Source organism: Caretta caretta, chromosome 1 (genome assembly GCF_965140235.1).
Source record: "Caretta caretta isolate rCarCar2 chromosome 1, rCarCar1.hap1, whole genome shotgun sequence".
Taxonomy (NCBI): domain Eukaryota; kingdom Metazoa; phylum Chordata; order Testudines; family Cheloniidae; genus Caretta; species Caretta caretta.
In genome coordinates this window covers 250,312,246-250,336,978 of record NC_134206.1, presented here as the reverse complement: position 1 = coordinate 250,336,978, position 24,733 = coordinate 250,312,246, and the positions used below count along the sequence as shown (strand labels likewise).

The following is a 24,733-nucleotide window of genomic DNA, read 5'->3' as shown; positions in this document are numbered from 1 at the left end:
CAGAAATAGGTCTAATAAATTATATTCCCCACCTGGCTTGTCTCACTAATATCCTGTGACTGACATGTCTACAACACTGAATGCTTCAGATGGAACAGTAAGAATTCTGACTTTTGAGACTTTGGTCCTTAATCTTCTTAGCAACTACCAGTAGAGGAGAATAAATTATCAGTGATTTCTCCCACATATAAACCATCTGTCTGTTTATATTTTAATTTCTAATTAGTTTGGTGTGTTAAATGCATTAATTTCCACAGCAATCTTAAAATGAATAAAAATGGTATACTAGCATTTCCATTCCAGTCCTAATTAACTTTTGTTCTGGGAGTGTTCATGCATTATTTACCAGAGTAAAAGCTTAAATTCCAATGCCTCCCAGAGGGAAGAGTACTTCTACAGGAATGAATATTCACCATAGCATATTCCAACATACCCATCCTTGTGACTTTGTGTCCAGTAGCACTAACAAACACTAGCAAAAAAGGTGCGTGTTTAACATCCTATTAACTAACATGTTCAATTCCCTGCGTAGACAAGCAATTATAACTTTAAAATGCTACCAGGACAAGGTAAACCTCATGGAGGAGCTTAGGTTTATCTCCAATAGTGAAGACAAGGCCAATGTGCTAAAGGAAGTACAATGGATGGCTCAAGCCTTCAAAAGTATTAACCACGAGAACTACCCTAACCTCTCTTAACAGAAGAGGTTATCTTGTGAGTTATTAAACTGAAAACTCAGATGTTTGCCCCATTTGGTACAATGTTAGAGTCTATCTAGTAGAATTTCACCTGTCTGATAAAAAGAGAAAGTATTTTCCCCCAAAAAACCCTTCAGTGTTAAAGGGAATAAGAAAATGCTGTAGTAAAGGTGCAAAAGTCCATCCAGTGATGTTTCCATTCAGTTATTTATTAAATATATAAGTGTGGATATTTTATTGTAATATCTATGCTTAGGGCACTTTTACATGTAGTTCTTGTTCAATCTGCAATGGAGTGAGACTGGTAAAAGGCAAAAAATTAATTATAGTAAAAGGCACAAGGGGGGAAGAAAGAGCATATGATCTCTCCTTAACAGCCACCGCCACCTCTGAAAGCAATAGATTAGCACTCCAAGCAACTTCTATATGGCTATGCAGCTTCCTACTTATAACCCGGTGAGAATGCCACTGCCATTGCCCGCATCTCACTCCTGCTTTATTTTAAAATCGGAATATCAGTATGAAAAGCCATTTGGTGCATGAGAATGCAATTAGCCTGTTTGGTGGGAACATCTTGTCTTGCTGCAGCACTCCTGGACAGCTTAAGTGCTCTTAACACTTTTTGAAATGTGAGCTTACTTGATAGATTAACATCTTGAGATTCTGTGGAATTATGTGGCTGCACAATTTTAGAAGAGTTTTACCCGGTGAAGTTAAAAAAACCTATGGAAGGCACATGAAGCACACACTTGGCAAAGTTAATTTGACGTTTTTAATATTTGATGTTTCTGCCCCATTTCCTTAAGATCTCTTATCTCAGAGCCTTCCCTTAAAAAAACCCTTCATATTTGAAGTGCAGAAGAAAATTTCTGCTCAGAAAAATAATGATGGCTGCATGTTTTAAACATGTGGACCAAAGAGCTTGATCATTTACCTTTGGACCATTTCTATCTTATACTGAAGCTCTTTGGGGGCAGTGACTGTCTTCTTTGTTTTTGTACACTACCTAGTAAGTTAGGGTCCTAGTCCATGGCTAAAGAATTTTCTCCCAGTAAGCTGAGAGCCAGCCTGAGAAGTAAGTGGCTTGGCTAGCTACACAGGATACAAAAAACACAACTTTTGCCATCCTGTTCTTCTGAACCCACTGACACATTTAAGATTTTTATACTGTGGCGTGGGCATCACTGTGGTATTGAAGCACAGCACTTGCATGGGATAGATGGAGTGTTTCCCCCATGCAAGTCTCTGAAGCAGTTCAGCAGCACACAGCACTCTCTCTGTAGACAAAAAGAAAGAGAAGGCATTACACTAACTCTAAACGCAGTGTGGCAGTGCTTCTTCCTCCAAGTGGTGTGGTGACCCATGAATACAAACTGGGGACCACTGATGATTGTGAAATGAAACATGATGCAGTTGCAGGTGGAATGGACAGAAAAGTAGGCAAGGATAAAAGGAAATGAGACAATGTTAAGGAAGGAAGGAAGGAAGGAGTGTGAGTGCAAGAGAAACCCATTCTAACAGAAACAGTACCTCCTCAGTCACAGACAGGAAGAGCTGCTCCGAGTAAAGCCAGAGGCATCAGGAGCATAAGGCAAACTTGACCAAAAAGTAAAAATATGAAAAAAAGTAAGAAGAAAAAGAAAAAAATAATTTCTTTCGGCACTAAAATGCTTCCAAATTGGTTCAATTTCTTGAAGTTTACTAAGTGATGGACCACTGGAAGTCTCAACCATTTCTTTTTACACTTAGGTGTCAAAAAAGACTGTATACATCCTCGCAAAACGCATTCAGCTCCCAGAGAACATTCTGACAGAAAGCAAACTTACACTTTAAAATAGTAAGAAAATGTACTGCACTCCCCATATCTTCATCAAAATCCAGAGTCAAATAACAGGCACAAAAATCAGACCTAGAAACAGAATTAAGCATTTTCCCTCATAAGACATTTTTTTTACAACTTTCTGTATTTACACTTTTAAGCAAGTGAACAAAACCCTGTAGAAATTAAACACTATAGATTGCTAAAATCAAAACGTAAGTATTACAACTTTTTAATTTCAATCTTTTAAAGTACAGAAACTGGAAACTATGAATATCAAATACAAATTTAAACAAGCCACTTGTCCTCCCCTAGAATAACCAATGTGAGCTACTTATAGAAACTTACAAATTTGAAGTAAAATTGAAACAAAAATAAATACTGTACATACATTTTCCCTGCCTGCAGGCAAAAGAGGATGGGAAATACTGTTATGGATTGAAAAAAAAATGCTCTTTAAAGCTGCAGCATCCCCTTTCCCAGCCAAATACTCAACACTGTAGTGCGTTTCTGTAAAAAGACACACCCACACACACACACCCAACGCATGCACACGGAGACCCCTATTCAGGCAGACAAGCCAGTATTTTCCACAGATGTTCAAAAAAGGATAGAAATTAGAGTAGAAAAGGGAGAGGGAAAGACAAATGGGTCAGCAAAACATTACTACAAAACTAGTAAATATAGCCAAGAACTATCTCCTCTTTCAAATTTAATGGATTTTAAAAAGAGAAATAACTGCCAAAGCACTGACAAAATCAGACATATCCCAGCAGAAGTGATAATTCATATTAATATAATCTGTTAAAGTGATCCCTTTCACTCCCGTCCCACAGCATGAAACTGTTATGGCTTAATTTTTATTAAAAGTAGAAAAAAGTCCTTTTCCAAAAGGAAATGCAGCTTCTGAAGAAGCACGTGCATTTCCTAATCAGTGCTATTGATATTTCCCACCCCCTGCATGATTCACCATTTGTTTTGCAACCAGAAATAGTTGGTTTTTTTTGTTTGTTTTTTTTAAATGGATGTTGCAGCTTTTTAATCCAGTTTAACCACAAACAGTAAGGCCTTGGTTTCATTTATATTTCTTCCGCAGAATAAAGTGGCTCTAGGTTTGCTTAGTCCCAGGGCCATGGACAACCCTGGTCTGGAAGAGCTTTAAAAAGACACTAAGATTTTTGGTGGCATGGAGGCTAGAGGGGACCACTAGCTGAGGTTCTAGCCTCAGCCCTCCTCAGTCCCCACAATTACCAACCAAGGGTCAGCCAGATAATGACTCAGCCCTGGGTTAAACGCCTGCAAAGATTTCAAAATTTAGGACTTCGTGCCCTGGTGAATGAAAGCAGCCTATGCCATATAAAAAATTTGGGAAAGCTGAAGCTTTTTAAAGGATGGCCATGACACTGTGCTCTTATCTCTATTAAAATTAACACAGGTACTTCAGCTTAAAAATGTGGTCAGAAAGCAACAACTGTTCATTCTTAACATCAAACCCTTTTGAAATGATTTCTTCAAGAATTATTTCATGTAGAATATTATAGGTTGCATAGGTTATCTACCTCAGAGGTCATTAAGGGCTACCTTGTAGCCAGGCTTTATTAGCAAGTATAGTACAGGAAGAAAGGGGAAAGTTGCTGGAAGAGTCCTTGATATAATTTCTAGGTGGTCTTTCCATTTTCACATATTTCTTTTTAAAAATTATAAGAACTTGAGTACTTGGAGAAGAGCAAACCCCCAAGGGTTCCATTTCATACCATTCTTCCTTCTAGCAAAAGAAAGTTTAAAAAGTAAGTATAATAATTTTATCTTGAAGTCCAAATTCTTCATATCTTTTTTTTTCTTTAAATATCCTCCTTGAAAATGAGTTCCCATAGGAAGATTCAGTGCTCCTATCCATCTACCCCCCATCCCAAAAGTGAAATGTGAGAAAAGACAGGTTATTTTCTCTCCACCTCTCCACCTTTCTCTCAGCACCAGGTTCAGTCCATCTACAAAAAGTTTGGTGCAACAGTGTTTTCTTCCAAGAATATAATAAAAACATCCCAACATACAAATACATGAATAAGTGAGGTCAACACATCCTCTTCATCAAGCTACCAGAAGGAGATTCATTTGTTATCAATCAAGAAAATTTCTTTTAAACTGATTGACCGAGGTTCCCTCTCACCCCAAATAAAGTTTTAGTCTCTTAAAGACTTCTGCTGGAAGCATGGAAATATGGAGAAAATGGAAATGAACTTCTGCCTGTTGACAGCCTATGAAGAGACATTAGTACACTCACTACAATGGAGAGCCACCTTGAAAAAGTGGGAGAGAAGGGAAGAAAGAAAAAAAAACTAGAAATAACCATTAAACATATATGGGTCCAGCCAAGTACTTTTTCCACTAGTAAGATGATAGCTATATACTTTGCTAATGAAGAGGCTTAGAAGGCAGACCTGCTGCAGACAAGTCCCAAGGAAAGCAGCATTTTGTATGTTCCATATTCCAAACCTCCTTATTCAAGATTCCATTGTGGCATATTTCTGTTTCAGTAAGTAGTGTTCTCAGAATCTACATTAAAAAAAAATCAGTCTTTACTCCTCTCCAATTCTGCTTGATGTCCCTTGTGAAATACTTCCGTTGTCTTAATTAATAAAAAAAAGATAGTAAGCAAAAAGCAGTTTGGTTTGGTTTGCCAGAACTGAACCAGTTAATCAAAGCCTGGCAGATATGACCTGGTTTTCCCTGAGCTGACACAAACAGATCAGAGGTAAGCTTTTTTTCTTATCATTTAAACAAGTATTGATAACATGGTACACATTTATCAAATATTTCCATGAGAATGTATCAGAAGATAGAATTAAATGTTTATACCGAATGTTGAAAGTATTTTTTCTTCTCGTCATTACTGACTGGAAAATTTCTTGCCTGAGAACATTATTATTTGTGGTCACTTTCGAAACCTGTAGACTAACTGCTCCCTGTCTTTTGTTACTTGGTAATTAGTGAGTATCACTTTTATTGTCTCCTTTCCCATCACCCTAAACAGGGCTGGTAGCATGTATTAAAGAAAAATTGTCTGCCAACAGAGCTTTAACTCATCCAGTGTGTTTTTGGCTATGGGTTAACAAAATCAATTAACTTTGATGTCTACACTACTTTCAAATCAAAAGCTGGGCCAGGACGAAGAGAAACAAACAATAATTTGCAAGTTCTGGAGAAAGAAAAATCATGAATGCTATTTGCCCTATCCATATCCATGTTATATTTTCTCATCCAGAAATGGGCTGGCCCTCAGCTAGCTAGTTCTGATCTTGCAATAATCAGGAAATCCAGACAGCATATATTTCCATAAATTTCCAAGGGCATTATTCATATTCTAATCTAGCTGTATACATGTAAATCTGCTACATGTAAATCTGGAAGGTAAAACTGAATGTTTTTAAGCACGGCAGGAAGAAGCTATTCAGGACAGAATATGGAGGACAGGCAAACTGAGTAGAGTTAAGACAAATCAATAAACTGGATAGCTAAGCCAAGCCTTTTCACTCTCACTATACAGGAAAAATCCAAGATGGTATCCCTAGCACATCAATGTTTTACTTTTGGCTGGACCCTGCAAAATGCCCTTTTTACAGAATCAAGTAAAGTTGTTCCCCTCTCCCCCCACCCTGAAAAGTTAAATATTTAATTTTATATTACAGAAAAATACAAATTTAAAATCAACATTATTTACAGGTAATTCAGAATTGGCATTCACTATCAGCTCTATGTAAAGCATGGCACAAATGATCATTCTGAGATCAGCTAGCTACTAAACTCAACACTTACATATGCACCTGTTAAGACTCAAATTGGCTGTCATGTGCAGCCTTGCAAGCAGCACATGTTCAACTGCCTCTTTAGTTCCTCAGTAAAATATATTTTTGAAGTATACTAATGATCATCACTCCCTTTTAGTTTTAGTGCTCCCTCCACCCACCACAGGAAGTAATCTGCCAAATCTTAATTCTGCAATTTATATTTTAAGAATTGTTTCTTCAACCAACACAATTTTTCGGAAATATGAAACTTAACCCATCATATTGCACTCTCTCCCATCCCCCAGGAAAAGATAAAAGCTGCTCTCCTCTGTACTAACATTTCAACTACGTTGTATAAATAAAACTTCTCAAAAGGGATTTTATTTTCTCCTTGAGAAAAAAAAATCACATGGCCCGGACCGAACACCAGCCATGTCAGGAGGAAGAGCATAAACCCCAATTTGAGGGCGGGGTGCGGTTTAAGACATGTTAGCTACTGAACTTGAATAATCATGCTCTCCTTGTAGACAGAAGAGTCTTTGCTTCTCCACTTTGGTGAGTCAGCAACGTGTACAGAATGGAGAGAGGCTAAGGGAACTAAACTGGCAGAGTGTATGCACCTTACAGGGCAACAAAAGCCCAACCAATAGCTTATAAAGAGCAGAAAAAATATAAAATATGATTCCATATGACTTAATTTAAAAATAATTAATAATGCATCACATCCCTGTTTAAGACTATAACCTGAATATCAAATTTAGGAGTCCAGACTAATTACCATTAATGTGGCTCTCCACTGCACCAAACATACATCATCAAGAACAATAAAAAACCTTCACATTCTTAAATCTAAATTAATAACCCCCACAAAAAAAGTCTTCCAAATAAATAGTTAAAAATGAATTTAAAAGTTGTAAAAATCTGTCAGAAATAAATTATGGATAACCACCTTTATCATCTTCCCCTCATGAATTAGCTCAGACACTACCAGCAACAAAGTGATATTCAAGCCCTGATGAGAGACTGTTTCCCAGTCCATTGTCTCTCTGAAGGTTTCCCCATTCCCAAATGGTTATTGCTGAGCGGGTGTGGCACAGTGAAAATGCAGCATTGGTTTTTTTGTTCATTAGGCAGTGTTCTACATGGTACATGCAAGTCTACTTTGAGCAGAGGAACAGCAGCAGCTCCAGGCTCTGTTGCCCTCAATACTGGCTGTGAAGGAAAGACAGCAGTAGTAGTAGGAGTAGCAGCAGCCGCCACATCAAACAAAGAAGCGTGCATGGCCATTTCGGTTCAACTTAAGGATCTTCCCAAGGCGCTGTTTGGCAGTTGCCATTCCTTTCTTTGGACGCTTGCCTGGAAAATTGAAACCAGTATATCAGTCTATTTTTAGAACAGATTTTGTAAAATCAGATAAACCTAAATGGAAAGCAGATTCTCCCCTGGAGTCTGACTTTTTCAGCTGAAATATTTCTACATTGCAATTCATCTCTGTCCACTTGTTTTGGACCAAAGCAGTGGGCATAATGGACATATATGAAATTCAGCATTACTTTTCTTAAGCTACAGTCAGCATTATAATAGAGAATGTGATTATATACCTCCAGATTTTCCTAGTTTAAATAGGAAAACCCACTAGTCTCTGCTCCCTGAATTGTGCCCTTCCCTCAGATTTGTACTCAAGTAAATTACACAGCTAAGGAGATAACTAGTAAGATCAGCAAGGTACCTTTTAAAGCCTCATACTTTGAGAATCTCAGCTCAGAAAGAGGGGGGGAAAAAGCCCAGATGCTTAATCTAAACTAGGTATCATTACTTCATAGCTGATAAATTTATAAAAGTTGTCAACACTAACTAGGGAAAGCTCAAAATTGGGCATAACACCATTAAATCCCTCTTTTTCCACTATACAACTACTCCATGCCAAAATTTGACTGCAAGGTGATGCTTATATGTTGGATTTTTTCTCAAAGTCTATGTCTGCACTTTTTGCTGCTTCTGTTTCAGACAAGTTTTTTCTAAGTTTGTAGATAAACAAAAATAGGAAACCAAGTTTTTTTTGGGGGGGGGAGGGGGGGGGGGGAACAAGACAACAGAAAAAGAAAATATTACCTTTCGTGGCCTGGTTGCTAATAGGGGGTGGATTTGATGCTGGCCTCTTGGTTGGATGAAGGGGTATAGACAAGGACGTCTCACCATATGGCCTATCAGGGCTGAGGCTGCCATCACTCAGCCGACACTCCCCTTGGATAAGGGTCGAGTCCCGTGAGCACTTGCCATGTTGGAAGCTCAAGCCATTGCTGTGTGTAAAATTTCTGTTCTCCTGAACCTTATGACTAGCTTCTGATGCACCCTCCTTCTTAATATATTTCTGAGCTTTACTTGTATCCTGGAGCAGAAGGGAGGCGGGGGGAGAAATCAATCACACATGAGGACTTATAATTTCTGGATGCAAACACCTTTTAATTCTTCTCATTGTACTACTGGACAAATTAAATATTTCTGAATGAAGATACAGTTCTAACAGGAATAAAGGCTGGTCTGTTTTACCACCCTGTCCATTTCTCTACAGTATATGCCCATTCAAAAACTTAAGTTATAACAACATGATATTTCTGTGTAACTTTTTTCACATGCAGTTATTAAAGTCACTAAAATAGTGGTAAACTGTTTAACTGTTGCGAGTACAGATACAGGGAAGTAAGGAACACACAAAAATATACAACCCACTTCTTCCACTTTCATTATTTTGCAGGGACCAAAGTGTGAACACAATGTCCTTGATTTCACAGACAGTTCCAAACTATAATGAACAATATCACAATCAGTGAATATTTAAATTGGCACTTTGTCTTGAATATTCAGTAGTTGAGACACAGCCAGTTCTAAATTAGGAAGTATAAAACCATAAGCCCTACCATGTAATTACATATTCCTATAGAATACTAAGTTACCATGCAATTAAAATATACAGTTACTAAATAGTATCAGTATCCTGTAACTTGAAGTATTACTAACATTTCTAGTGAACACAAGCTATAGAGGTAAGATGGACTTTTAAAATGCTATGAAAAATTGGAAGGCTTGGAGAATTGGTAACAGGATTTAGAGTCTTTCATCTTCAGGCCTCTGGCTTGAATCCAGCCCAGATGAAAAACTCAGAGATGACACCAACTACTGACTGTTTAGCAGCCTATGTGAAATGAGTTGAGCTGCCTCAATCCAGTTTCCAATGGGCAAGCGTCCACATCTCAAAAAGCACCACACAGTTGACAACCTTGTATGGCAGTATAACTAGAGAGGACAAGAAGGGTGAAGAAAGAGATGAAGTTTCCAAATAAAGTTTGACTGGGCAATATGGGAAAGCCAGAACTTACTCTGTCTGAAGTAAGACTCCATGGCTGTGGATCATCATTCTGCAACCTTTCATGAACAGTAAATTCACCCTTTTTCTTAAGATACTAGTGTCTTTATAAAAAGAAAAGCAGTACTTGTGGCACCTTAGAGACTAACCAATTTATTTGAGCATAAGCTTTCATGAGCTACAACTCACTGCATCCGATGAAGTGAGCTGTAGCTCACGAAAGCTTATGCTCAAATAAATTGGTTAGTCTCTAAGGTGCCACAACTACTCCTTTTCTTTTTGCAAATACAGACTAACACGGCTGCTACTCTGAAAAGTGTCTTTATAGTAATTTTAAAATATACTTATGTTTCCTAAAACATCCAAAAAGGCAGAACAGCTCAGATAAAACATGATACAGATAGTCATCAATTACCAGCTCCAAAGTTATTTAATTACCAGACGGGCAGTAAGGAGATACCTTCATCAAGTTTACTGGTTTTGTTTTTTTGTTGACAGCTGCATACTCCTTGTTCTATAACATGGGTTAAAACGTTGTCTTACCTGAGGGGTGACCCTGGAAGCTGCATTTAGCTGTCTTGCCCATATTGAAGTCCCCACACCTCTTTCCTCTTCCCTCATGTGCTTACCTAAAAAGAAATTTAGCAAGTTGAAACTTTGAAATTCTTCATTGTGACTGAAGAACTTGAAATCTACAATTGAGATGAAATAGAAAGAAAGAATTGCAAAAGAGATTTCCTAGACAATTATTTCATAATACAAGTGTCTGTTACCACAGTTCTCACACATCAGAGATGTCAGATTTCTCACTTCCCCTCCATACCTATTTGACACATCAAATTGCCCAAATTTCTGCTGAGCTTCCATATGAAAGTCTGATAAACACAGCAAAGGTGGATCTGAAAGTACTGATGTTGAAAACAGCTGCCCTCATTGCCACAGTACTGTCTAAGAACCATCAAATTATGCCTGGTGGATGCTTCCTTAATATCTGTTTCTTGACTTTTCTGTATCCTTGTAAGAAAGTCCACAAAAGGTGCAAACCTTCTGCAACTCACATTCACTACTGTTTTTTTTTGTTGTTTTTTTTTTTTTTAAAGTGCTGGTATGCTGTGGCTGGATAGCCTCAGCTAGAGTACGGTGCCCAATTCTGGGTGCCACACTTCAGTGTGTCCCCATTTTTCCTGGAGAGAGAGTCCACAGGAGAGCAACAAAAATGATGAAAAGTTTAGAAAACTTAACCTATGAAGAAAGATTAAAAACAGGGCAGGTTTATTCTTTAGAAAAGATGACTATGGAGAGACCTAATAATCTTCAAACACATTAAGGGCTGTTATAAAAAGGACAGTGATCAATTGTTCTCCATGTCCACTGAAGGTAGGACAAGTAGTAAAAGGCTTAATCTGCAGAAAGGGAGATTTAGGTTAAATATTAGGAAAAACTTTGGAATAGGCTTCCAAGGGAGGTTGTGGAGTCCCCATCACTGGAGTATTTAAAAACAGGTTGGACAAACCCCTCTCAGGGATGGTGGCCTACTTTAATTGGCCCTGCCACAGCACAGGGGAGCTGGACTTGACTTCTCAAGGTCCCTTCCAGCTCCATATTTCTGTGATTCTATGACTGTGCAAGACACAAAACTCTACAGTGTTACAATCTAAATACCCATATGAAGGAAAATGAAAGTTGACAACAATGATGATTTGTAAACCGCATGCCCAAGAGCATCCCAGGACAGCAATTCAGTCAGGTTTGGATGCGTGATAGGACTTAGCTGAGAAAACCAATGTGGATTGGGAGCAGAATAGAAAACTTAACCAACATCAGGCTGGAGAATCACAGCCTTCTTGGTCAGTACAGTTTTTTTAAGGTAACTGAAGCCTCTTTCACTTAGATATTGTGTGTAACTTAGGTTAAATGGGAGATGGGTAGAAAAGGATATAGGAGATCATAGGCGCTGACTCCGTGGGTGCTCTGCGGCTGGAGCACCCACAGAGAAAAAGTTTGGTGGGTGCTCTGCACCCACTGGCAGCTCCCCAACCCACCCCCGAACCCCAGCTCACCACCGCCTTCGCTCCACCTCCACCTCCTCCCGAGCACGCCGCCGTGTCCTGCTTCTCCCCCCTCCCTCCCAGCACTTGCGCCGCAAAACAGCTGTTTTGTGTGGCAAGCACTGGGAGGAACGCAGCACGCTTGGGGAAGAGGCAGGGCCAGGGCAGGGATTTGGGGAGGGGTCCAATAGGGGCTGGGAGGGGGCAGAGTCAGGGCAGAGCCAGGGGCGTGAGCACCCACCGGCACCAAGGAAAGTTGGCGCCTGTGTAGGAGATTGCTGGGTCTATTTCTGAGAGGACTAAAAACCTTAACGTTAATAAAAATAGGCTACCCTAAGAAACTAACAACTAAAGCACTGTTTAAGAGGTCTGGGATGATTTTCTCCAGAGCTGTTCCCCATCTGTCATCTCTGGCAGGTGGAAGGAGCAGAGGTAATTGGAGTACTATGCCTCCTTTTACAGACACGCCCTAGAATGCTCATGAACAGGTAAGGGCCCAGCAAAGAGGGGTGTGTGAGAGCTCAAATGGGCAATGCTAGTTATGTTCCACCTTCTGAGCTGCACGTGGCTGCTGAATCCCAAATGTGGGACTATGCAGAGGCCACTCAAAGAAGAATCAGTGATTTGACTGAATTGGTGAATCATCACGGTAACAAATCTTTGGCTGAGACTTCATTCCACTTGGTCTAATTCTTGTGTCATAGCCAGGCAGTGCTGATCTCTCTTTTCCCTTTCATGTGAAGAGTTTTCAAGAACAAATTTCTCTTTTCCCATGACAGATGGTGGACTGCTTTTTAGACAGAGGCCAACTGGATTTCTTTCTTCCTTGGGAAATGATGCATGTTATTACAGTGGTGGTGACTGTCATTCCCAGAATATGTTTAAGACATCTCTTCCTAAAACTCTTACAGACCTAGTCAAAATGGCCTGAACTCTAGTCAGTTTTTTGACAGCTCCTTAAAGTATAACCCCTGAACCATTTTACTAAGGTAGGCTCCCAGAATTGTGTCCATGGTAAGTAGTGTTTGGTTCTTCCTGAGTGATAAGCCGGTATTTTGGAACTATCTACTTTTTCCCAGACTGGCTGATGTCCAAGGAAGAATGGACAGCATAAAGGTCTGTAGCAGTTCTATGTTACCTTGTCTAGATAAGAATCAATGCAAGATCCAAGCATCCCAAGGAATCTCACAAGATGACAATTGTGACTTCTGGTTTCTGCTGAAACAGTCTTAAGTATAGCCGTAATCTTTGATTGCTTCACCTACACAATAAATAATCTCTCTTTGTAACTATCTGGGTGCCTAGGTGAGTCATGATCTTGCTGAATGCAGGTGTTTTTTGTGGTTTATCAGGAAGTCATGTACTTGATAGAACTGAATTGTAGTGCTATTGTACTGTCTGACTTTGTCTTCTGAGCTCTGATAAACAGTGTAAGAAAGGATGGTATAGATTCTCTTCTCTCAGAGAGCTGCTATGTAGACCGCTAAGACATCTGTGAAGATTATGGGACAGGTCAATAATCTCAACGATAAGAATTTGTAACAAAAATACAAATTGTTATGAGAAAAATGGAGGAATTTCATGCGGAGGTTTGGAATAGGCATGTGTTTCTTTTAGGTCTATTGATGTTGAGAGAATTTGCTAATACTAGAGAGAGACTACAAAAAGGCTCTCTGTGAAATTTAAATTTTCTTGGTACCCTGTTCCAGTATCAGCACAGATTCCTCCCCATCTACCCAGATGCACTGATGGGCCACAAAAATTGAGAAATCTCCAGTTCCTAGCTCTGCTGAATTGCATGCATCTATTATTGCTTCCATCCTACATTTATTCTTTGGGGTTTTGTTTTTTGTTTTTAAACTTCTGATGCTATTCTGTATCTTTGGGACCCTCTTCAATTCTATTACATATCCCTTTCTATATTATGTCTAGGACTTATTTCTCCAGCACAGTTCATTTCTATAGATAAAACTTTTGGTGTCACCTGATGAGCTGACCCTTGCAGAGAGGCCACATCTAGTCACACTGTGTTTGTGTGTATGGAGATAGGCTTGGATGGAGTATTTTTCTCTGAATATATCTTTTCTTCCATCTCTGCAGAATTTTCTCCTTTTCCAAACTATTTTTGTAGGTATCTGAATATTGTGGACTACAAAATGACTTCCCCATTCTTGTAATAGAGACTGATTTTTCCTTTTTCCTTTCACCAAATGTAAAAGTTTCCTTTATCAGCTGCTTCAGCTATAGCATTTTCTAAGTTTTACCAAACTGATCTCCCTGTGAGAATAAGGATGCAGCCATTAGCTAGCCTTTACATCTGCATTCCAGGAACAAATCCAGATGTGCTTTTTAAAGAGACTGTATTAGAAGCCGTCAAGCAGACTGAGAATCTAAGGTTTATCTAGTAAGGCATATACATGAAAGCAGCAGCTAGGGAGACCTTATGAACTATTGCTTTCAGCCTTTTCCCCTGGAGGGAATTATAGCTTTCAGTTCATCCATCCGTACCAGTGCAACTCTTGTAACACTGAAAGATGCTGAAGAAACTTTTAGGTTGACAGCTAAGGCCTCATTAAAGTTAGGCTCCTAAATAGATTTGGCCTGGATTACAGAAGTGTTGAGCACACTTATCTCACTGACTTCTGGAAAGTATACCATACTTATTTAGGAACTTCACTATGGCTCTAGGAACCTAATTTTTGGCACTTATTTTTGAAATCTTAGCCCGAGTGTAACAACATAGTGTGGCAATGATAGTTTATGTAAGTACCTACCACATTCCGTTTTATGACTCTGGGATGGCTGCCTGTCCTTATGCTTACTTCTGGGGTAACTTCTGTGTTCCTGATGAGAGGTTCTTTTATCTGTGCAGTCTGTGCTTCGTGTATGACCTGGTAAACATGTGGTATAGTGCAATCCTGCCATAGAAAGCATGCCCTGAATAGCTTCTTCTTCTGTACTTGTCGAGGTAGGACATTCCCTAGAAAAACAGACCAGACAGTACATAAGGGAATTTTAATTTCACTGAAGGAAATAATTTTTATATTCATATTAAACAAAGGCTTACAAATATGTTTGTCTGGAAGTTCTAATTAATTTATAAACCAGACCTCCCACATCATTTATCTCACCCTTTACTTGGAGTTTCGTTTTTAGATGGCTTCTGGGTAGTTTGACAGAGGTCCCTTATCTTAGATTCTTCCTTGAAATTTGATGTTACCTCCTGTTTCTCTTCATCACCTGAGCTTTCTGACTCCTCTGTAGAGGAATTCTTTAGCTAGAACAAGAGCAAATAGTACATAAGATGAACATCATAAATTCTAAAGTTATAATTGCGATTCTAATCTAGACTTAAAGGTTCTTCATCTTTCAGTTAATTAGTTTTTCAGGAATAGCTAATAGTGCACAGAATGCCGTAACAGTGAACACACATACGGGTCTAATATATCCGATTTTATCAAATTTGGTCAAAAAGGTTGAAAGTGTGTTTCAGAGATTTACAGCTAACACCTCCAAAAACCCAACTTGTCTTACAAAAACACTCTACACTTTATAAACTTCAAAAATTAAAATTTGAAAATAGGCAATTTACAGAATCCATCCAGTTTGCATGTCAGATGATCCATCATTCACTATTCATCTCAGCTGCTTTACAGTGCCCACCCAATCTTAATTATACCCCTTTGTTTGGTTCTGTAATGGAAATATGTTCTGGATGTATGCTGTTTAATTTATATATTGCTTATTGAGTATAGAACAAAAGATTACTAAAGCAACAGAAATCTCAGATTTCTATATGTTAAGTACCCTAACAAACTGATGTGTCGATGTAGAAGAATACCTTTATCAACAGAACAGAAATCAAGGCTGTGAAAAATCTGGGATTGGGTTGTCTTTTTTTAAAACAAAAACCTCAGTGGAGGTTACTGTGGGGAGGGAATTTTTTAAATTTTTTGAAATTCTGAAGTACTGTATTTACATGAGCACTTTTTGGTACTATAAAACTTTGACAGCAGCGTCCATTCGGCCCGCACAAGCTCTGCTCCCTCCTCGTACCCCTGCCCCTCACGAGGCTAACCAGTGTGCACTGGCAAATCCCACTCAGTTCCTTCCCTATCGCAAAGTCCTTAACAAGAACTCCAAAGTAGAGGGGAGGAGGGTGGGTTGTGGAACACATATAGGGACACAGATCTTGAAGAACTATTGTTACTGCACAATGTGAGTAACTTCCTCTTCTTTTTCAAGTAGTATCCCTAAGGGTGATCCACAGTAGGTGACTTCTGAGCAGTATCCCCAATGGAGGGCTGGGGCTTTGGAGTCAAGTCTGTTACAGATGACAATACTGTGCAGCTGAAGTCGGCAACAGAAGCAGAATCGCTGGTAATAGTGTAATATTCTGTGAAGATATTTGCAGACTCCCAGGGTGCCACTCTATAGATTTCTGAGATAGGGACAAATTTGAGGAAGGCGATGGGGAAGGAAACCGACCTCATGAAGTGGGTGCAGACTCTGGATGGAGGTACTATGTTGTTAACCGGATAGCATTGTTTGATACAGTTTGAGACCCATTCGGACAGTCTCTGAGCTGATATCGCTTTGCCCTTAGACCTCTCTGCAATGAAAAGGAAAAGCTTAGGATACTTCCTAAAAGCCTCCGTCCTATCCAGGTAAAAGGCCAGGGTACTCCTAACATCTAGTGTATGCAGTATATACTCCCTGTTATAGTGAGGTGGGGTAAAATGTTGGGAGGTGAATCAGTTGGTTTATGTGAAAAGGGGGGGTCACCTTGGAGATGAACTTCAGGTGTGATCGGAGAGTGACCTTGTCCCAAAAGAATAGTATATGCAGGGGGGTCCTCGACATGACTTCCTCCTTGAATCTGCCCTCCGGTTCCTCTATGATCTCCTTTGGAGGTTCGGCAGTTCTGAATGCCGTGGCCGAGGGGGAGAGTCAAGGGCTTGTGGTGAGTTACATTACAGGTGCCTGGGAGATGTAAAGTCTACATGCTGCCCATGGATCCCAGTAGGGCTGCTAGGGCAGTGCAATAGTGCGTGGTGGTGGTGCCCATGGCCGGCCGTACCATGGTGGCTGAGGAGCAGGAGGAGAATATGACTGGGGAGCCCCAGGTTGATATCGGGCACCATAAGGAGTATGCAAGGAGTGGTCAGAGATCTGAGTCACCACTAGAGAGTGGAGGTGTGTGACACGCTGTCGGTGAATATTACCATGTCCGGAGAAGACTCTGTACTGGAGCCCCAGCACCGATCAAGGGAGACTCTGGTATATCTGATACCATGAGTTCTCTTGAGTGCCAGAACTCTTGTGGTGCTGACGGAACCAGTGCCAATGGCAGTTGTTGGTGGGTTGGTCTGGAGGGAACAGGGGATTTTGGCCATGTTGAGTGCTCCGAGGCTGGGTGGCTCACTGTTGACAGTGCCAGTGGTGCTGCTCGTACTGGCAGCATCTTCTTAGTGGTGGATAGTCTGTGTCTTTGTCCTTCTCTACCGGTACCATTGGCTCAGTGCCAATGCCCATCAGGCCTTTAGACACATCAACAGTACCTGTCACTTCTGACACTCGTGAGCTATGGGTACTGCGTTTGGACTGTCTCAGTGCCGACGATACTGAGCATGACAGCGATCTTTTTTGGCTGACTCGGGGCTTATGGCTCTCTTTTTACAAGTCTTACGTGAGGGGTCTGCGGCTGTTTCCTTTGATCCATAGTCCCTAAATGTCCAGGGCTATGTGGAAGATTTGTGCCATCTGGGTGACTCCTGGCATGGGTCCAGCAGAGGCTGAAGAGTTGCCGCCATCAGGATAAGTTTTTGTCTCAGCTCCCTGGCCTTCCGAGACCTGGGCTTGAGTTGCTGGCAGAGAACACGCTTCTGAGAAATGTGCCCTTCCCTGAGGCAGCAGATACAGTGAGAATGTTTAGCTGCCAGAGGGGTGGTTTCTTTACACAAGAAGCACTTCTTGAAGCCAAATGAGCCAATCATACCCCACGCTGGGGGGAAAAGAGCCCTAGACAAAGGGGAACTAAAAGTCTTTTCTTTTGGGGGAGGAGAGAAAAACAAAGAAAATCTACAACTAAGAGAAAAAGGGGATTAACTAGCTATTGAAATGCTGAAGGGGGGAAGGAAAAAAAAAAAAAAGATCCTCAAACGGACTGCTAATGGCTCCGTCTCTAGCCAGCGGCAGTTGAGAAGAAACTGAGGGGGTTCGCCTATGTGCGCCGGTTAGCCTTGTGACAGAGCATGAGGAGGTCACGGTGCATGTGCAGGCCGAACAGACACTGCTATCAAAGTTTTCTGATCAGCAATGCAGGGACACAAGCACACCTACAGTGGAGCACACACTTCTTCTTGCCCATTTCCACCTTAAATTGAATTGGCTCATTAGCACTGACCCCCCACTTGGTAAGGCAACTCTCATCTTTTAATATGCTGTGTATTTATACCTCTCTACTGTATTTTCCACTCCATGCATCTGATGAAGTGGGTTTTAGCCCACGAAGCTCATACATACCCAAATAAATTTGTTAGCGTCTAAGGTGCCACAAGGACTCCTCGTTGTTCAGACAAACAAGTTTGTTTACATTTGCAGGAGATAATGCTGCCCAGTTCTCGTTTACAATGTCACCTGAAAGTAAGAACAGGCATTCTCATGGCACCGTTGTAGTTGGCATCACAAGATATTTACATGCCAGATGCGCTGAAGATTCATATGTCCTTTCATGCTTCAACCACCATTCCAGGGGACATGCATCCATGCTGCTGACAGGTTCTGCTCGATAACAATCCAAAGCAGTGCAGACCGACGCATGTTCATTTTCATTATCTGAATCAGATGCCACCAGCAGAAGGTTGGTTTTCTTTTTTGGTGGTTTGGGTTCTGTTGTTTCCACATCAGAGTGTTACTTTAAGACTTATGAAAGCATGCTCCACACCTCGTCCTTCTCAGATTTTGGAAGGCACTTCAGATTCTTAAACTTTGGGTCGGGTGTTGTAGCTATCTTTAGAAATCTCACATTGGTACCTTCTTTGTGTTTTGTCAAATCTTCAATGAAAGCGTTCTTAAAATGAAGATGTGCTGGGTCATCATCCGAGACTGCTAGAACATGAAATATATGGCAGAATGCAGATAAAGCAGCAGGGGACATACAATTCTCCCCCAAGGAGTTCAATCACAAATATAATTAATGCATATTTTTTCAAATGAGCGTAATCAGCATGGAAGCATGTCCTCTGGAATGGTGGCCAAAGCATGAAGGGGCATACGAACATTTAGCATATCTGGTACATAAATATCTTGCAATGCCGGCTACAAAAGTGCCATGCAAATGCCTTTCTCACTTTCTGGTGACACTGTAAATAAGAAGAGGGCAGCATTATCTCCCGTAAGTGTAAACAAACTTGTTTGTCTTAGCGATTGGCTGAACAAGAAGTAGGACTGAGTGGACTGGTAGGCTCTGAAGTTTTATACTGTTTTGTTTTTGAGTGCAGTTACGTAACCAAAAAAAAAAAAATCTACATTTGTAAGTTTCACTTTCACGACAAAGATTGCACTACAGTACTTGTATGAGGTGAACTGTAAAATATTATTTCTTTTATCATTTTTACAGTGCAAATATTTGTAATAAAAATAATATACACTTTTATTTCAATTACCACACAGAATACAATATGTATGAAAATGAAGAAAACATCCAAAATATTTAATAAATTTCAATTGGTATTCTATTGTTTAACAGTGCGATTAAAACTGCAATTAATCACGATTAATTTTTTTGAGTTAATCACATGAGTTAACTGCGATTAATCGACAGCTCTAATTTAAACATGCCAAACACACTATTATATGTTGTAAATGAAGAGAAAAGAAAGAAATACAGGTGGAGCTAAAAGAATCAACAGTATTGCAAAACCGCTGATGGAACACTGAAAATAATTCAATAATGGCTACATATATGGAAAACCACACTGCTATGTAATGCTACTGATTCTACAGCTGAAAAAAACCCAATAAAATATTGAGTTGAATTGCTGAAGATGCCATCCATGAATGCAGACAGAAGCATGACAAGAAGGTCTCTACCCCCTACTCAGACAATGAAAGTAAGATAAAGATGACAACTTCCCAAGGTCATAAGTATTCAGCACACAACTTAACACTTAACAGTCCAAAAGCACATTACTGAAATTCAAAAACTCTTCTGTAATTCTAAATCAGTTTCATGATTGGCTGACTGCAAAAGGAGGTCTGAGGCCAAAGCTTCCCAGTGACTCCCGGCAGAACTTTCACATTGACAGCCTTGCTATATTTGCATCTACCATTCACATGTCTTTCAACTTGTGCTGAGCACAAGCAAGACTTATCAAAACAGCATGTGTATTACAGACGAGTCTCTGCAGAGGAGCACTATGCTTACAAAAGCAGTTGAGGGAATGAGAGTAGGTACTTTCCCAACCTGTTTTTTAAAAAGTGTACAGTCAAAACTCATATCCCCATTCCTGAGCTTTGGCTTTATCATCAAAGAAATCAAAACAGCTAAGCTTAAGCCTTTTCAGCAAGCTTAGTGTGTTCTGCACTTCCGTCCTCAGGACTGCTCAGAAAATATTCTAGATCCTCCCTACAGTCACCTCCATCTTCTTTTTACCAGGATGGGATAACAAGCCACCTGCCCCAAACCACACAACTATTTCCCTGCAAGATCAATACCTGGAATGGGATGTTTTGGGCAAACATTGCAAGGCTATTACATACCTTCTTCACTAGCACTCATGGCATATGCACTTCTGTTTCTCTGTTATCCTACACAAACCCCTTTGTGGTCCAACGCTCAAAAGATCCCTACTCAAGAAATCGTATCTTGCCAGTGACACTCCAGTATTGGAGTGAGTGTGAGAATTAGGTATGTGAGCAAATTTGGGATAGTTTTTAGTTTTAGATATTGGCCCAATTTGTTCATGAATGGATTTTTAAAAATTTTTTGTACATGTATCCAGAGATTTTAAGACAAATATAAATAAATAAAATACTACTTTGATTTTCATTTGACCAACTCCTATTTCCTTCTCTAGCATTTACCTGGGTAGTGCAATCAGGCTCAGATTCTTCTGAATCAGAAATATCAGAGTACTCTGAGGATCCATTCCTGAGTTCTGATTTCACACTTTCAAAGAACACTGGAAATAAAGGACAAAATTAGTTCTTAGATCTATCATTTCACATTCGTCTTCAAAAACAATAATCACATGTATTTAGTTTTCAACATCTGGTTTCAAAAGCCCCCACAAATGTCCAAAAATCAATCTATAAAATCTTATGTTATGTTATTTAGTGAAGCTGCTTTCCTTTTAAGAGAGATCTCTCTCTAGGTGCCTCTACCCCAAATTACTGATGTGTAGTCTCAACCTTAACTACATCTTAACAGTTTGTGTCCTGGAATTTCCTTGTTGTTTCTAATTAAAAGTTTCATTCATGAAAACTAAACAAGAATCTCAAAGAGACTATTGCCATGTGATTTTTTAATGATTTAATGATTTTTAATGAACACACAGTTTAGGTTAGTCAAGACAAAAGAGGATTTCAGTCCTTACCAAGTTAGGTGAATGGTCAACAAAAATGGCAAATGAATTTTAATGTTGATAATAGTGAAGTAATGCACATGGGGGGTGGGGTGGGAAGAGAGGAACATACACCTTATAAGGTTCTAACTATCAACTCAGGAAAGGGACCTGGGTATCACTATAGACAGCTCAATTAAGACTTCTGCTTAATGTGCAACTACAGTGAAAAACAGTAAACAAAGTGTTAGGATAAATAATGTGATGGAGAACAATATGGAAATTATACCACCATTCTATAAAATCTATGGTACAGCCTCATCCAGAATACTGAATGTAGTATTGGTCAGCCCATTTCTAAAAGGATATTGAAGAATTAAAGGGGATTCAGAGAAGGATGGCAAGAACATTTGGGGCGTGGAAAAATTCACATGAAAAGACTGAGACTGTTCACCTTAAAAAGGAGACAAAAAGGAGCCAAGATAAATATTCATAAAATAATGAATGGTCTAGAGAAGGTAGATCAGGAGCTTCTGTTCTTCCTGTCTCATAACAAGAGCAAGGGGACATCTGACAAAATTAAAAGGTAGCAAATCTGATAAAAGGAAATACTTTATCATACAACATGTACTTGGACTATGGAATGTATTGCCACAGGAAACCACTGAGGCCAAGAAGCGATCAGACATTTGGGTAACAAAAATATCCAGAATTATCGTAGTTCATGCTAGCACAAATTTCAGAAGGGATATTAAACCTTATGCTTTAGGGCTTAAGCCAGTCTAATTATGAGACCTAACGTGAGGGACATATTCTACATCTGCCTACTATGGAGTCCTTACATCTTCCTTGGAAGCTTTTGGTGCTAGCCACTGTTGGAGACAGGATACTTGACTACATAGATTTCAGGTCTGATCCAGTATGGCAGTTCCTATCAGCAGCTAGAGCACACTAGCCAGTTTTACTGCTACTTTGTTTTGCCAGAGCAGTGCAAAGCAGCTAGAAGGTACATTCCAATTTCCTTCTCCCTCCTGTCTTTCAAATTCCCCATGCCTATTGCAACTTTCTATATTCCCCTGCACATATCCCAAATTACCCCCTCCCCACCTGTCTTCCACAGACCTGCTGCAGTTTCCCCCTCCCTGTTGCACCATCTACAACTTTCAGGCACATGCATACATCCACATATACACTTCTTTACCCCTCCCTCCTGCTCGATCCATTGAGTAAATCTGGTGCAATGGATAGCTTTTGAAAACAAATTTAAGATTTTTTTTTTTAAACTTTTTATAACTGAAAAGCTATCTAACAGCAGAAACTGGTGCATAAAATCTTCCTCAGAGAAACTCACAAAGAACTGCCCTCTTTCAAAATTGCCACCATCACCCGCTGTGAAAATGAAGCCAATCTGCCCCCATGGAAGATGATGGCTCCTTATGTTGTCAAGAGGCAGAAGGGAACATTCTGAGGAACAAGTGAATGGAGACAGTGGCCAATCTTTGCTAAGGACAAACTGGCCTTAGCCCCATTGAGAACAATGGAAGATGACAGCTCTTTTAAAGAGAGCAGTTTCTTCATGTAATTCTCTGAATGAGACTATTCTTTAGCTTCTGCATACAACTTCAGTTATGAAGAATGGCAAAAAATTACAATTTGCCTTAAATTCTTCAACTGCAGCCTATGCACAAAATCTCAGTGAGGTTTAACTATAAGGGAAGTTCGAAAAGTCTATTATTCAATTAAGATCACTCGAGACAAAGTCTGACACTGGGTGCTAAATTTCTTAAAAGGACCCATTTTCAAATTAATTTTTACTCAAATTATTTACCAGATTTACTTGAAAAGTCTCAGAAAATTTATTCTTTACTCAAAGTAAGTGCTGTAATTTTAGGAAGGATAACCCTGTATTTTTCCATAAGTAACAAAGAGGTAGAATTCCTGCTTTAAGTGAAAAGCGCAACTCAACCTTAAACGATGGAGGCACCAGTTTTTGGTTCATAATTATCTACATACCTACATATCACACACTTAGCCAAATGTACCTAAAGCAAGAACCATTTGGTGAAAAGCCATATTCCAGTTGGTTGATATAAAGTTCCACAGACAAGGTTCACAGTACAAGTGGACTTTGTTCTGGTCATAAAAGATGCGGAATTGTTCAGTTCCAGCAAAAACAAGCTTACTGTTCAGTGGTTTCTGGGCATCTGCAGTCCCTTGTCCTTCCAACCCTGAGCTCTGGTCTTCCATCTTAATAGTCTTTGTCTTTTTTGACCTTGTCCTGTCATCCTCATCCTCACTGTCTGCCGTGTAAAGACTTCGATCTGTAAATGGTCGTCGCTCATCTCTATCTCACAAAAAATTGAAATGTTACAAACGCTATTTACTGAATTTTATATTATTTACAGAGTCTTACATAAAATAGTTGTTCACATTCTTTATTATTTACAATATTCTCTTAGAGGCAAGATTCTCATTCTCACACTGTCTGCCCTTTTCTTCTCCTTTTACCAAACATTTTCCCACTGCATTCCCTCTGCAGCAACAGCCACATGGTTCCACATTTTACTTCCTTTTTTGTGTATCATAATTATGTCAGCATGTTTTGAGAAGATTAGTACATTCATGTTCCTCCTGGAACCTGGACTCTGAACACATTAAATTTGACCCTATGGTATTTCTGATGAGAAATTTTCATTTGGAGAGTATTTACTTTACCCTTCTAACAAATCTGTGTATTTAAAAATATTTACAATTTGAAGTTTAATCAAATAACTGAATTTAATACTACCTAAATGCACATGCAAGACACCTCCTTTTTCTTTCCCTCCCACCATCCTAGTTCCTCTTTGCTTCCCTAGCAGTAACAGCAAGCACAGAGGTGCTAGTGGATCCTTCTCCACTCTGCTTCCAGCATGAAGCCTTATGGTAAGTGTGAGGGAAGACACAAGTTACCAGAAGTAGAAGGGAAGAACTTTGTCAAAAAATGAGACTGCGCCAATCCAAAATGACTGAACAAGTGATCCATAAGCAATTTTTTATACCTAATGATTCTTCCATTTGAAAGCAGAAGGCGTAGATCATTGTCTTTTGTTCTCCATTCAGGTACTGTAGAAGATGGCTGAAAGGGCTTGTTAAATCTTCCATTCAGTTTAGAGTTTGCTATGTCCTAAAGAACCAAAAGCAGGACTGTTTATTATTTCCTCAAATGACAAGAGTTTACACAAATTTATTTTCTCCGCCATCCACAACAGCATTTCTCCCCAAAAGATCATAGTGAATATTTCTGATAGCCAGCAGAGAAAAGCTGAAGCTGGCTATCAATGGCTGAAGTAGGTTGGATAGAACAGGCTTGGATATCAGCAATACAGAATTGCTGGATTTCATTTCCTCATCTGTGGATTTTTTCTGCTTATTATGACCACCCTCCATTGCTATATTCCAAACATCCTTCCA

At 39.6% G+C, this 24,733-nt stretch overlaps 1 protein-coding gene across 1 annotated transcript in view; it reads right to left on the bottom strand.

Annotated features, from left to right (window-relative positions):
- Positions 1-889: 889 nt before the first annotated feature.
- KDM7A (lysine demethylase 7A) overlaps positions 890-24,733 on the bottom strand; it is a 94,272-nt gene continuing 70,428 nt past the window's right edge. The window contains exons 13-20 of the mRNA XM_048830868.2: positions 24,322-24,446; positions 23,464-23,624; positions 20,802-20,899; positions 14,846-14,991; positions 14,489-14,694; positions 10,210-10,295; positions 8,415-8,691; positions 890-7,658 (exon numbers count right to left, since the gene is read on the bottom strand). Of these exons, the coding sequence (XP_048686825.1) occupies positions 7,564-7,658; positions 8,415-8,691; positions 10,210-10,295; positions 14,489-14,694; positions 14,846-14,991; positions 20,802-20,899; positions 23,464-23,624; positions 24,322-24,446 (1,194 nt within the window). The 3' untranslated portion in view covers positions 890-7,563. The remainder of the gene's footprint in view (positions 7,659-8,414; positions 8,692-10,209; positions 10,296-14,488; positions 14,695-14,845; positions 14,992-20,801; positions 20,900-23,463; positions 23,625-24,321; positions 24,447-24,733) is intronic.